The sequence below is a fragment of the Scyliorhinus torazame genome, chromosome 1, assembly GCF_047496885.1.
Source record: "Scyliorhinus torazame isolate Kashiwa2021f chromosome 1, sScyTor2.1, whole genome shotgun sequence".
Taxonomy (NCBI): Eukaryota; Metazoa; Chordata; class Chondrichthyes; order Carcharhiniformes; family Scyliorhinidae; genus Scyliorhinus; species Scyliorhinus torazame.
Genome location: NC_092707.1, coordinates 137,629,656 through 137,643,670, shown reverse-complemented (window position 1 = coordinate 137,643,670; position 14,015 = coordinate 137,629,656). Strand labels below are relative to the sequence as shown.

The window sequence follows — 14,015 nt, the reverse complement described above, 5'->3', positions numbered from 1 at the left end:
ATTTTAAAAAGTTAATTTTCAGTGTAACTTAACATACATACAGGCGTTACTATACGAAAAAGCATTATGAAAGCTAATATCTTTGAATAATTTTTACAATTCCAAGAGGTCAACAGGTTACTTACTTCAGATTGGATAACTTTTATAAGGAAGAATATGTGGTACACAGTTCTTGCAATAATACCAAGCTGCCGACAGCGCTCTAGGAAAGAATCCAAAGAGGGATCCATTCTCCGCTGCAACTTGCTCCAAAACAGAGTGAGTTCCCTTTATGGAAAAGGAAATAAAAATGATTTTCTGTTCAAGCACCTGTCCAGATTAAATCCAAAAATGGTTTTTAAAATCAGATCCCATTCTGTCACAATCACTGCATGTAGCCAAAAGTAGTTCGTCTCTCATGGGGTCTGCACCAGCTAGACCATGCACAGAAAGAAATCCACAAGTAGCTACAGAGGGCACCTGTTTAACGGTTACAAATTTTGATCCACGATGACTACATTTTTTGTACAGGAACCAAAATATAACTCAAAACATAAATTAACATCACAAAACAATTCTGGTTAACTCCTCCATTGGTTTAATAAATCTGCCCGAGTAAGAAGCTTAAACAATCAGATCAAATGACGTTAGCTTTAGTTTCTGGCTTGTTCAGTCATTACGTTTGGCTCACGGTTCCCCGGGTTAGGGTGAGGCAAGATCAACTTGGGTTCTCACTGCATCTGGATAGCAGAGATCAGTTGAGGATAGGATCAAAATTCATTATGATGCTACGCATGGCTAATATGCCACTGATCCTATGTCAATCTTGGCTCAAAAGTGCACCAAAGCAAGTAAGCTAAAAAACTAGAGGCCACTCATACAACAAAATCCTAACATGTAATTTACACCTTTAGGAGAGGAGGAAAATATCAACAGACAATAAGCTACAGTTACAGTTTCAAAGTAGAGATTAAAATAAAAGTGCTTAATTTAGTAAATTTACAAATACACTTGCAAATTGACAAAACACCCGTCTAACTTCACTGTTGCTGTGTCAGAAACTCCCTTCCTCACAGCAGAGGGCATTCCTACAACACGGACTGTAGCGCTCAAAGAAGGGGGTTTCCCACTAGCCTCAAGAACAATTAGGGATGGGCAACAAATGCGGCCTAGTCAGTGAAGCCCATATCCCATGAACAATTTTTAAAACCCCACAGATATACAATAGTGAAACAATTGAAAAGACAATGGAAACAAGCACTTAACAAGCAGTGAAATGCTTATTACATCATGCTAAAATCACAGTACAATCCTGCTCAAAACGTGTGAACAAAAATGTCCACATACATGCATCTGCGACATTGAATATGTAAAGCACTAACAAACTGAAACTTACCAAGAGCAATATACACTCTCTTGTTGCAGTTGATGGGTAAGGAACGTTGTACACAGGACAAAGGCAGCATTATCCTGGCCATCAGACTCCAAGTTACAAATAATATCCAGTACTTCTTTGCAATCAACATGTGCAATCTATCAGAAATAAAGTTTCAGATATTAGAATGGTTAATCTTTGCAATTCCAATTTGGACAGATTAACTCAAAAGTTAATTCTAAACCCTCTCTAGGAAACCAAAACAGACAGCCTCCAAATGCTACCGAAAATGTCACTTATTAATGTTGAAAGTTGTGTCATTCTCTAAATACATTTGATTAGAAGACAGATGAGGAAGTTCATTCAAGCAATGTTCTCGGAAAAACCCTTCAATTCCAGACAATGAATTCCTAAAATTACTCTTTTATTTGCCCCCACTAGTCTGTTTGAATTCGGTTTTACTTTTGAGAATGTCCTGATATCTGTCCTAAAATTGCCTTGCATGGATTTCAATTTTATCTTATTACGTGCTCTAGTTTGAAGTCAAGCTCTAGACTCGGCTTTTCTATGTGCTATCTTGTTAGATACATCTGTCAGGAATCTTTCAAATCCGGAAAGTTCAAATTTCTTTTGTCTTACAACTCTGGAATGTGAGACCAGAGGCCAATCTTGTAGGCTCTCTCTGAGCTGCAATCAATGAGTGGAATCCCTCATGCCTGGACGGCCGCATCACGTGTTATATTTTAACCATTTACCTAATTAATCTATTTGTGTGAAAATGTAATGATTATAGTGGGGACCTAATTTCCCTGCTGTAGTGATAAACCTCACAGAACAGGAAGGTCCAATTTTAAAACAAATATTTCTCTGGTGGTACTCGTGATCAGATACAGATTTTGTTTTACCTCTTTTGCTGCTTCCTCATTGGGTCCCATAGTGCAGAGACAAGTGAGGTAGATTTGTCGAAAAGCACCTTTGCTGTTAATTTCAGAATTTTCTGCACAACACTTTGCAAGCAGTGTTGCATCAGACTTGTGATCTGTCTTCATCAGATGTTTAATGCGTATCTCAAGGAACGCAGGCCCCTCTTGGATCAAGTAATTGTTTACTATATGAACAGAAAAGATGGTCAGGTTATAATCTATACCTTGGATGAAGCATACTTGACCTTGGCATGAGATAAAACAAAGATGCACATCAGGAACTAGATTACAAATATCATGTTTAGCATCCAGACTTGAGAAACTTAAGTCTTCCAGAATGGCTTCTGTTCTGCAATGTACCAAATCGTGATGGGTACCACCCCAAAATATGATTAAACAACCATTTCTGGCTTGAATTAGCTTTCAGTTCTGTTAGCTGAAATTTTCTGTTGCTTAGTTCAAAGACTGAAGCTTGAAAAGCAAGAAGGATTTTCAGCTGCAACACCCCAACAAGCTTGTGTGCGTCAATAACTTACATCCCATATCAATCTCAAATAGTTACAAGGTTTCTGCTGGAATCAATAAAACAAATGTTGAACTAAATCGTTTTTTAAAAATTGTTTTTTCAATAGTAGTTTGTAGTTATGCAAAAGGACAGCCCTTGTTCCATGCATGCACTAACTGATTACTGGTAGAAGATAATTTCCAGTAGAATTATTCCACTCGGAGGCCAAAGTTTTTCTACCTACTTGCTTATTTTTTCTGAAAGACAATTTTTCATTTGGGTTTTTATTTCTGACTTCCTCCCTACATTCCCAATCCCACTTCATCTATTTCTCCGAGGGGTGAAAACTCCTCATTGGTTGGAGTCATACGTGGCACAAATGAAGATGGTTATGGAGGTTAGAAGTCAATCATCTCAGTTCCAGGATACCAGGGTAGTATCCGAGGCCCAACCATCTCCAGCTGCTTCATCAATGACCTTCCTTCCATCATAAGGTCACAAGTGGGGATGTTTGCAGATGACAGCACCATTTGCAACTACTCAGATAGTGAAGCAGTCCATATCCAAATGCAGCAACACCTGGACAATATGGAGGCTTGGGCTGACAAGTACCAAGTAACATTTGTGCCACACAAGTACCAGGCAATGACCATCTCCAACAAGTGAGGATCTAACCATTGTCCCTTGACATTCAATGGCATTACGAACACTGAATTCCCCACTGGTATCATTCTGGGGGTCACCATTGACCACATACTGAACTGGACCAGCCATATTATTACTGTGGCTACCAGAGCAGGTCAAAGGCTAGGAATCCTATGGTGATAACTCACCTCCTGACTCCCCAAAGCAAGTCCACCATCCACAAATCACAAGTGCTATGCCTGGATGAGTGCAGCTCCAACAACAATCAAGAAGCTCAACACCATTCAAAACAAAGCAGCCCGCTTGATTGCCCCCTCCCTTCCACAAACATTCAATCCCTCCATCTTTGATGAAAAGTGGCAGCCATGTGTACCATTTACAAGATGCACTGCAGGGACTCACCAAGGTTTCTTAGGCAACACCTACCAAACTCATGACCACTACCATTTAGAAGGTCAAGAGCTGGGATAGCTGGGAACACCACAACCTGGAGGTTCCCCTCAAAGTCATTCACCATCCTGACTTGGAAAGAGATCACCATTCCCTCACTGTCACCAAGTCAAAATCCCAGAATTCTCTCCCTAACAACATGGTGAGTGTACCTACACCTCAGGGACTGGAGCGGGTCAAGACGACAGATCACCATCACCTATTGAAGGATAACTACGAAATGGCAATAAGTGCTGGCCAAGGCGCAGTGATTAACACTGCAGCCGCACGGCGCTGGGAATTCGGGTTTGACCCCGGCTGCGGGTCACTGTGTGGAGTGTGCACATTCTTGTGTGTGTGTGTGCGTGTGTGCGTGTGTGTGTGCGCGTGCGTGTGCGTGTGTGCGTGTGTGTGTAACCCCTTCGACCCAAAGGTGTGCAGGGTAGGTGGATTGGCCACACTAATCACCCCTTAATTGGAAAAAAATGAATTGGGTACTTTAAATTTAAAATTTAAATAGGCCAGAACTTATTGCCCGAGAAGGGGGTGGTGAGCTGCTTTCATGAACCACTGCAGGCCATGTGGTGTAGGTACATCCACTGTGTTGTTAGGGAGGGTGTTCATGGATTCTGACCCAGCGATAGTGAAAGAATGAAATATAGTTCCAAATTAAGAAAGCGAGTGGCTCGGATGGAAACCTCCAGTCGCCAGTGTTCCCATACGTCTGCTGTCCTTCTAGATGGTAGTGGTCATGGGTTTGGAAGGCCTAAGGAACCTCAGTGAATTTCTGTAGCGCATCTTGTAAATGGTACACTGCTGACACTGTTTTGGTGGTGGAGGGAGTGAATGCTTATGGATGGGTTGCCAATCAAGCGGCAGCTTTGTCCTGGGTGGCCTCAAGTTTCTCGAGTGTTTTGAGTGTTCTGGCGCTGCACTCAACCAGGCAAGTGGAGAGTATTCCATTACAACCCTGCCTTGTAGATGGACATGCTTTGGGAAGTCAGACGGTGAGCTTCTTGCCACAGGATTCCTAGCCTTTGACCTTCTCTTGTAGCCACAGTATTTATATGGGCGGCACGGTACCACAGTGGTTAGCACTATTGCTTCATAGAGCCAGGGTCCCGGGTTCGATTCCCAGCTTGGGTCACTGGCTGTGTGGAGTCTGCACGTTCTCCTTATGTCTGCGTGGGTTTCCTCCGGGTGCTCCGGTTTCCTCCCAAAAGTCTCGAAAGAAGTGATTAGGTGAATTGGACATTCTAAATTCTCCCTCGGTGTACCCAAACAGGCACCGGAGTGTGGCGATTAGGGGATTTTCACAGTAACTTCATTGCAATGTTAATGGAAGCTACTTGTGACACTAATAAAGATCATAGCTAGTCCAGTTCAGTTTCTGGTCAATGGTAATCCCTAGGATGTTGATATGGTCATTGCCTGGCACAGATGTTACTTGGCACTTATCAGCCCAAGCCTGGATGTTGTCCAGATCTTGCTGCATTTGGACATGGACCGCTTCAGTATGAGGAGCTGCGAATGGCGCTTAATATTGTGCAATCATTTGCAAACATCCCCACTTCTACCCTCGTGATGGAAGGAAGGTCGCTGATGAAGCAGCTGTCGATGGTTGGGGCTAAGGCACAACCGTAAGGAGTTCCTGCATCGAGGGCTGGAGTTCAGAAGATTGATAATAGTCACAATGCTTTGGAAAGAAACTGTTCAGTGTAAAACAAACCGTGCCATTTACCTGAGCATTCCAATCAGTTATACAATATAAGAGGTTAAGCAAAATTTAATCAACCAGTAGCTTTACTTCACTATCCTCCCGGAAAGAAAAAAAACTTCCTGTAAACTAGGGGTTCATTGTAATAGCTACACAAGTGCTAAAACCATACCAAAAAACAGTTCCTTTTAATAACAATATTTAATAATCTTTATTGTCACAAGTAGGCTTACATTAACACTGCAATGAAGTTACTGTGAAAAGTCCCTAGTCGCCACATTCCAGCGTCTGTTCGGGTACATTGAGGGAGAATTTAGAATGTCCAAATTACCTAACAGCACATCTTTCGGGACTCGTGGAAGGAAACCGGAGCACCCGGAGGAAACCCACGCAGACACAGGGAGAACGTGCAGACTCCGCACAGACAGTGACCCAAGCCGGGAATCGAACCTGGGACCCTGGAGCTGTGAAGCAACAGTGCTAACCACTGTGTTGCCGTGCTGCAAAAGAACAAAATATCCCTTAAATGTTATTCTTCATATAATGCCAATAGGTCTTTTAAAAACTTTGTTTCGTACTGGAAAAAATAACCAAAAAAAAGTAGTTGTAAAGGAATCACCAGTTTTGAGATAAATTACTCCAAGAACAGATCTATGGATGATCTTTTATACAGTATGATAGGTAGAATCTCAAAAGGCCCCAGGAGGAGGCAGGTGCCTTATTTTGAATAAAATTGTTCCAATTGGTTCCCTGACCAGAAGAATAACCAATCTGTGGGATTCTGGAGGAGTAAAGGTCCCATGATGCACAACCTCTGGCAGCATAAAACCCAATAGGACTAGGGGTGTTCGGGTACCTTAGTTGTGGACAATTAAAACATTTCATCGACAACACAAGGCAAATGGATCTTCTCTCATATCCTGCAGGTTTACAAATCTGCCACACAATTGCTTACACATTAAAGACAATATATTCAGTAGTTACCTCAGTAGCTCATATAATCAAGGGAATCCCGACAGCGCAGAAGGAGGCTAGTCGGCCCATTGAGTCTACACCGACCCTCCGAAAGAGCACCCGGTTTAGGCCAATGCCCCCACCCTATCCACGTAACCCCACTTATCCTTTTGGATAGAATAACACCCCTCAACCTTCACCCCGTTTCCTCTACTCAGCCAATTCTGGATCCAATTTGCCAAGTTTCCTTGAATCACATGGGCTCTTACCTTTGCTATCAGTCTCCCATGTGGGGACCTTATCAAAAGCCTCGCTACGTCAAATGCATTGACCTCATCTACACAACTGGTCACCGCTTCGAGTATAGTTGCTCAGACATGATCTTCTACCCTTTTTGTTTTTAAAGCATCATCTACAACTTCTACTCTTACTTCCCTCTGTAACCTGGGATGAATCCCATGCAGAATGGGTGCCTTTTCTACTTTGAGCCTGCCAACTTTTTTAGTATCTCCTTTCTAACTATTTTGCTCCTATCCAATGTTGTTAAACTGCATCCCCCTTTACTGCTGCTTTGGCCGTATCCTTCTTAGTGAAGGCAGGTGCAAAATACTCTAACACCTCAGCCATGCCTTTTGCCTCTACAGATTTACTTTTTGATTCCTCGTTAGTCTCAATCATCCACTATTTGTGTGCCCGAGATATTTTTGGGTTCCTTTTATGTTAGCCATTAACCTACGCACACACTCCTTGCACCCTGTATATATTTTTTTCAAATCTACTCTTCTTCTAAGTTCAACGTGGCCCTGTTGCATGGTGTACCTCAATTGGCGTAATTTATTTCAGCTATGAATCCCTAATCCTTTTTCCATATGCTTATCCATACAACGGAGTGTGAAAGAAAAACCGTAAAGGCCTGAACAGCCACTTTGCTTCATGTTCTGTGTCTTGTATTAAATCATGTACCAGAATTCAGGCTGCCATATCATCAATGTTAATACATAGAAGGGACAGCACTGTCCATGTGGAGTTTGCACATTCTCCCAGTGTTTGCGTGGGTTTCACCCCCACAACACAGATGTGCAGGGGAGGTGGATTGGCCATGCTAAATTGCCCCTTAATTGGAAAAAATGAATTGGGTACACTAAAATAAAAAAATTAAAATTGCCTCTTAATTTGAAAAATTAAAAAGATTTTTTGTTTTAGGTTAAGGCACAGAAGCTACCAAAGATTAACTTTTTCACAGTTCAGATTTGGAATATCAGAGGTAGTTAAATTTCCAATCTAACTTTCCATAGGTATCAATTCAATCCTCGCATGCATTCTCAATTAGAGGTTGGCATCTCTCTGTTTGTAAAAGACGATGGGATCGCAGCCTCAGAACTTCAGATCAGATCATCTGCTGCTCTTTTGACAGCGAAATAAGTCAATTCTGGAAAGACAAAGTCTGCCACAAGTGTCAGACATGAAGTTGTCCCTTGCTGGTGGTGCAGGATGATCTCTGCTGGCACTTGGTTGCTGGGCAGCATTTGGACATTGTGGTAGAAAGCTCCTGCAGACTGGTGTCACAATTTGCACCCATCATCAGCTATTTCTTATTTACCGTGATTGACATCAAGGACGTCCAAATTTATTTTGATAGAATCCTTGAATCGGTGCTTCAGGAGCCTGCTGGTAGCTTGAGATGGGCTACCTCCCCTTACAGTATACCCCTGGGATTGCGGCCACTTTCCATCCTGTGCACATGACGAGACGAGTGAAGCCTTTTGCACTTTATTAGCACTAGCATGTTTGCCCTAGAAAGGACTGTTTCATTGTGTCACATCGAAAGACAAAGTCACCAATGGACATGTCATTGACACAAAGTTATCGAGTCTCTGTTCTTGCCAGCTGCAAGTTGTCTAGGTCTCTGCCATGCAGTAATGTGCTGAGGGCCAAGTTAGTTGTTTTTTCCATGTCTGTTTTGTTCGTCAGCATGGACCGCTGACTGCCTTTCCAATGTCTTAGTCGAGAGTGGTTTTCTGTCACTGTAGATCAAAGGTAGCAAAATTTGCTAACATCCTCCAGTGGCCTGCTGTCCAGTCTGACCACTGGTGAAGACAACTCTGTCCCATAATTGCAGTTTTTTTGACAATAGTGAGGCAGAATATGTCAAGCATGGGCCAGATGATCAATGAGCATTTGCAGCAGAATTATCTTTACAATAATTATAATATTGCTATAAAATATTTACTGAATACTGCCCAGTATTTCAGAGAATGAATTACACAACATGGATGTGTTTCATATCGAAGTGTACAGTAGCTATTTAGATTAATATATACGAACTTCCACACAATTAGGATCAGGAGTAGGCTATTCGGCCCCTCAAACTTGTTTCACCATTTAGCAAGGTTATAGCTGATCTGATTATGGTCTTGACTCTTCGTTCCATCTACCCCAAATAATCTTTGACTCCCTTGTTAGTGAAGAATTGGTCTACCTCTGCCTTAAAAACATATGACCCTGCCTCCTCCCTTCTCTGGAGAACAGGGTTGCAGATTCACAGTCCTCAGAGCAAACATTTCTTCTGATCTTCATCTTAAATGGGAGACTCATTATTTTTAAATTATGCCCGCTAGTTCTAGTCTCTCCCAAAAGGGGAAACATCCTGTGCAAATCCCCTCAGGTTCTTGTGTTGAGGTGACCTCTCAATCTTCTAAACTACGAAGAATATAAGCCCACCCTATGCAGCCTTTCCTCATGAGAGCCTTTCCTCATAAATTTAGAGCATCCAATTCTTTTTTTTCCAATGGAGGGGAAATTTAACGTGGCCAATCCACCTACCTTGCACTTATTTTGGGTTGTGGGAGTGAGACCCACGAAGACACGGGGAGAATGCACGAACTCCAGACGGACGGTGACCCGGTGCCGGGATGGAATCCCGTTCCTCTGTGCCATGAGGCAGCAGTGCTAACCACTGCGCCACCCTGCCGCCCTCATCCTTTCTTTTTAAGGGGACCAAAACAGTACGCAGTATAACGATCCCAGACCAGACCCCAGCAGTGGCTAGGACCAAAACCCCAATATTTTAGTTTATTTTAATACTGCAGAAAGAATGATTCACTCCAGAAGTGATTGCATTAAAAGAAAATAGGGCGTTGGTATTTTTCAAACAAAAGTTTACGAATACAATACTAAACTTTTAACTTCACACCCGAAAAAAAACAGCTTACAATTACCCCTCCACATAACTATACAATTTCGCATTAAACAAGAAAAAAAAAAAACGGTTCTTTATCCACCGTAAAATTAGCAGGGCATAAAATACAACTTGCTTTATAGAACAGATTTGGCTCTAGTTAGAACCCCTTCAGACTCGAGCTGAATGTCTTCAAATAACTGATTCAACTAAGCTGTTTCAGGCTTTTCCTCGTCTTCAGATAAGACTGTTCTGCTTTAAAATGTTCCTTTTTTGTAAAACTATCTTACTTAGAAGGAATTGTGGACCCCAGAATCAGGCAGATTAGAACTCAGCTCCTCTACTCTCCAAGCTTCTTCTCCAAACTCACTGCCTCTCTGAATTCCACCCAGCAATTAACTCATCTTCTCAAGCTGGAAAATACATTATCGCTGCATGCTGCAAACGCACATTAACTCCACAGGGACCTCCCCAGTCAATCCACTGTGCATCAGCCCAGACTGAAACACATTCCTGTGTCAATTTCACTAGCTGGCTGCTAAAACCACCCAGGCTCTGCAAACGAATTCTTAAAAAAAAACATGACAACTGCAGTCAAACACACTAATCCTAGGCGTTTAACTCTTGCCCCTTACATTTATAATCCAATTTTCCAAACATCTTCAAATCATCATAACAGGAGGCTGGAAATAGTTTCACCAATGCCATGAGCAACTGTAGCAAAACATCCTTACTTTTATGTTCCATTCCCCTTGCATTAAACAATAATATTCCATTTGTCTTCCAAATCATGTACCTGCATACTAACGTTTCCGGATTCATGTACCGGAACACCCAGATCTCTCGGTACCACCGGGTTCTGTAATCTCCCTCCAAATTAGATAGTCTGCTTTTCCTGCCAAAGTGGACAAATAAATTTAGAATATCCAATTATTATTTTCCAATTAAGGGGCAATTTAGCGTGACCAATCCACCTACCCTGCCCATCTTTGGGTTGTGGGTGTGAGACCCGCACAGACACAGGGAGAGCATCCAAACTTCACACGGACAGTGACCCGGGATCAACCCTGGGTCCTTGGCGCGTGAGGCAGCAGTGCTAACCACTGTGCCACCGTGCTGCCCTTTAATCCAAGTCTCTTTGTACACTAATGTCCTCTTCATAATTTATTTCGTTATCCATCTTAGTGTCATCAACAAATTTAACAACCATATATTCGGTCCCTTCATCCAAGTCATTGATATACAGGGAAAGGAAACTCGGGACCAACCAGGCTAGTTTCAGCCATTAATCCTGGATCCTTTTTTAAAATTCATTCATGGGATACGAGCGTCGCTGGCTGGGTCAGCCTTTATTGCCCACCCCCCAAGGGCATTTAAGAGTCAACCGCATTGCTGTGGGTCTGGAGTCACATGTAGGCCAGATTTCCTGAAGGAAATTAGTTAACCAGATATGTTTTTACGACCATCGACAATAGTTTCATGGTCATCTTTAGACTTCCATTTCCAGATTTTTTATTGAATTCAAATTTCACTATCTGCCATGGTGGGATTCGAACCCAGGTCCCCAGAACATTACCCTGGCTCACTGGATTATTAGCCCAGCGACAATACCACTATGCCACTGCCTCCCCAAAGGGCAAGGGATGAGCATGCAATGACCTGATGTAATAGAAAACAATACTTGATGGGGACTGTTGTTTCCTGGGCAAGACCAGGCTCGTGGTCCTTCCAGATTTTGAGACACCAGATAAGGGGGTCTGGTAAACTGTAAGTAGTTGAGGCCCAAGCACGGATTCCTGTGGCACTCACTCATCACAACCGGCCAACCTGAAAATTGCTCATTTGTGTCTCCTCACATTTCCTGTTAACTAACTAATCCATGCTAATGTTACCCCCTACACCATAAGCTGTTATTTTGTCTAGTAACCTTTGATGTGACACCTTGTCAACAGCCTTCTGGAAATACATGTACACCACATCCCTTTATCCACATTGCTTGTTACTTCCTCAAAGAACTCCAATAAATTAGTCAAACACGATTTCCCTTTCACAAATTCAGCTTGACTCTTTGTGATCGTATTGAGATTTTCCAAGTGCCTTGCTATAAACTCCGTAAAAATATATTTCAGGACTTCTGGGTGCGGCGATGACCAGCTAAGTCGCACGTTTCGGCACCTCCCGTTTTAACGGACTTTTGGGCTCTTATCGGGAGCCCCAACGTCAATTTTCGAAGGCTAAACCCACTGTGAGGCGACATGGAAGGGAGTCCCCCCGGATGTGAATGGACAGAAGAGATAATAGTGGCCAGATTGCGGAGGATCCTCTGGAGCAGCGGCAAAGAAGGGAAGTGAGAAGCAAGATGGCGGTGGAGGGAGGCCAGTTGGTATGGGGCCTGGAACAGCAGGAGTTCCTCCGGCGATGTGTGGAGGAGCTCAAGAAGGAGGTGCTGGCGCCGATGCTGCAGGCGATTGAGGGGTTAAAGGAGGCGCAGAAGACCCAAGAGATGGAGCTCCGTAGAGTGAAGGCAAAAGCTGCCGAAAATGAGGACGAGATACAGGGCTTGGTGGTGAAGACGGAGACGCACGAGGCACTGCATAAGAGGTGTATGGAGAGACTGGAAGCCCTGGAAAATAGCTCGAGGAGGAAGAACTTAAGAATCTTGGGTCTTCCCGAAGGGGCAGAGGGAGCCGACGTTGGGGCGTATGTGAGCACGATGCTCCATACCTTAATGGGAGCCGAGGCCCCGACAGGCCCCCTGGAAGTGGAGGGAGCGTATCGAGTCCTCGTGAGAAGACCAAAGGCAGGAGAAATACCTCGAGCAATAGTGGTGAGGTTCCACCGCTACAAGGACAGGGAGATGGTTCTGAGATGGGCGAAAAAGACATGGAGCAGCAGGTGGGAGAACGCGGTGATCCGAGTGTATCAGGATTGGAGTGTGGAGGTGGCGAGAAGGAGGGAGAGTTTCAATCGGGCCAAGGCGGTGCTCCACAAGAGGAAAGTGAAGTTCGGAATGTTGCAGCCGGCAAGACTGTGGGTTACATACCAGGGTAAACACCACTACTTCGAGACGGCAGAAGAGGCGTGGACATTTTATTGAAGAGGAGAAGTTGGACTAGATTGGAGAAAGAGTGTTTGAAATGAAGTAGTGAGGTGGTGGTAAGGGACTGTGAATCAGATGGGGGGAAAATTTTTCTTTCCCCTCGAAGGGGGAGGACACGAAGAAATGTGGGTGCCGGTGGGGAAGGGGAGGGGGAAGGAGAGAGGGAGCTGCGCCATCAGGGGCGGGGCCGAGGGGGAAGCGCAGGCTTTGTTCCCACGCTATAGAAATTGTGGCGGGAAAACAGGGCGCAGGAAGGAGGGGGCCTCACATAATGGGAGGCTAAGGATAAACAGGGGAAGCCGAGGTCAGCCAGAGTTTGCTGACTTCCGGAAGCAATATGGGGGGAGCAACTAAGCTAGAGAGGGATCTAGCGGGGGGTGGGGGGGTTAACTGGGTTGACGCTGCTAAGGGGAAGGGGGAGCTGTTACGGGATGGGATGGTCGGGACGGGAGGGCGCCGTCGGGGGGATAAGCGGATGCGTGGGAACCGGGTGAGGAACTGGTCTAAAAAAGGGGATGGCTAGTCGACGAGGGGGGTAAAGAGCCCCCCAACCCGGTTGATCACGTGGAACGTGAGAGGGTTGAACGGGCCAATTAAGAGGGCAAGGGTACTTGCGCACCTAAAGAAGCTAAAGGCAGACGTGGTCATGCTTCAGGAGACACACCTGAAACTGGTGGATCAGGTCAGATTAAGAAAAGGATGGGTGGGACAGGTATTCCACTCGGGCTTGGATGCGAAAAATAGAGGGGTGGCAATACTGGTGGGGAAACGGTTAATGTTTGAGGCGAAGACCATAGTGGCGGACAGTGGGGGTAGATACGTGATGGTGAGTGGCAGATTGCAAGGTGAGGCGGTGGTGCTGGTGAATGTATATGCCCCGAACTGGGATGACGTGAACTTTATTAATCATATGTTGGGGCGCATCCTGGACCTGGAGATGGGAAAGTTGGTAATGGGGGGGGGGGGGGGGACTTCAACACTGTGCTGGACCCAGGGCTGGACCGGTCCAGATCTAGGACCGGGAGGAGGCCGGCAGCGGCCAAGGTGCTTAAGGGCTTTATGGAGCAGATGGGAGGAGTGGATCCTTGGAGATTTACTAGGCCAAGGAGTAAAGAGTTTTCCTTCTTCTCCCATGTCCACAAAGTGTACTCCCGGATAGACTTCTTTGTCCTGGGAAGGGCGCTGATCCCGAAGGTGGCAGGAACGGAGT

At 44.5% G+C, this 14,015-nt stretch overlaps 1 protein-coding gene across 1 annotated transcript in view; it reads right to left on the bottom strand.

Annotated features, from left to right (window-relative positions):
- The window catches only part of rlf (RLF zinc finger), a 134,383-nt gene that overhangs the window by 13,993 nt on the left and 106,375 nt on the right, over positions 1–14,015 (bottom strand). Inside the window, exons 5-7 of the mRNA XM_072500896.1 lie at positions 2,260–2,462; positions 1,376–1,512; positions 126–267 (exon numbers count right to left, since the gene is read on the bottom strand). Coding sequence (XP_072356997.1) covers positions 126–267; positions 1,376–1,512; positions 2,260–2,462 — 482 coding nt within the window. The remainder of the gene's footprint in view (positions 1–125; positions 268–1,375; positions 1,513–2,259; positions 2,463–14,015) is intronic.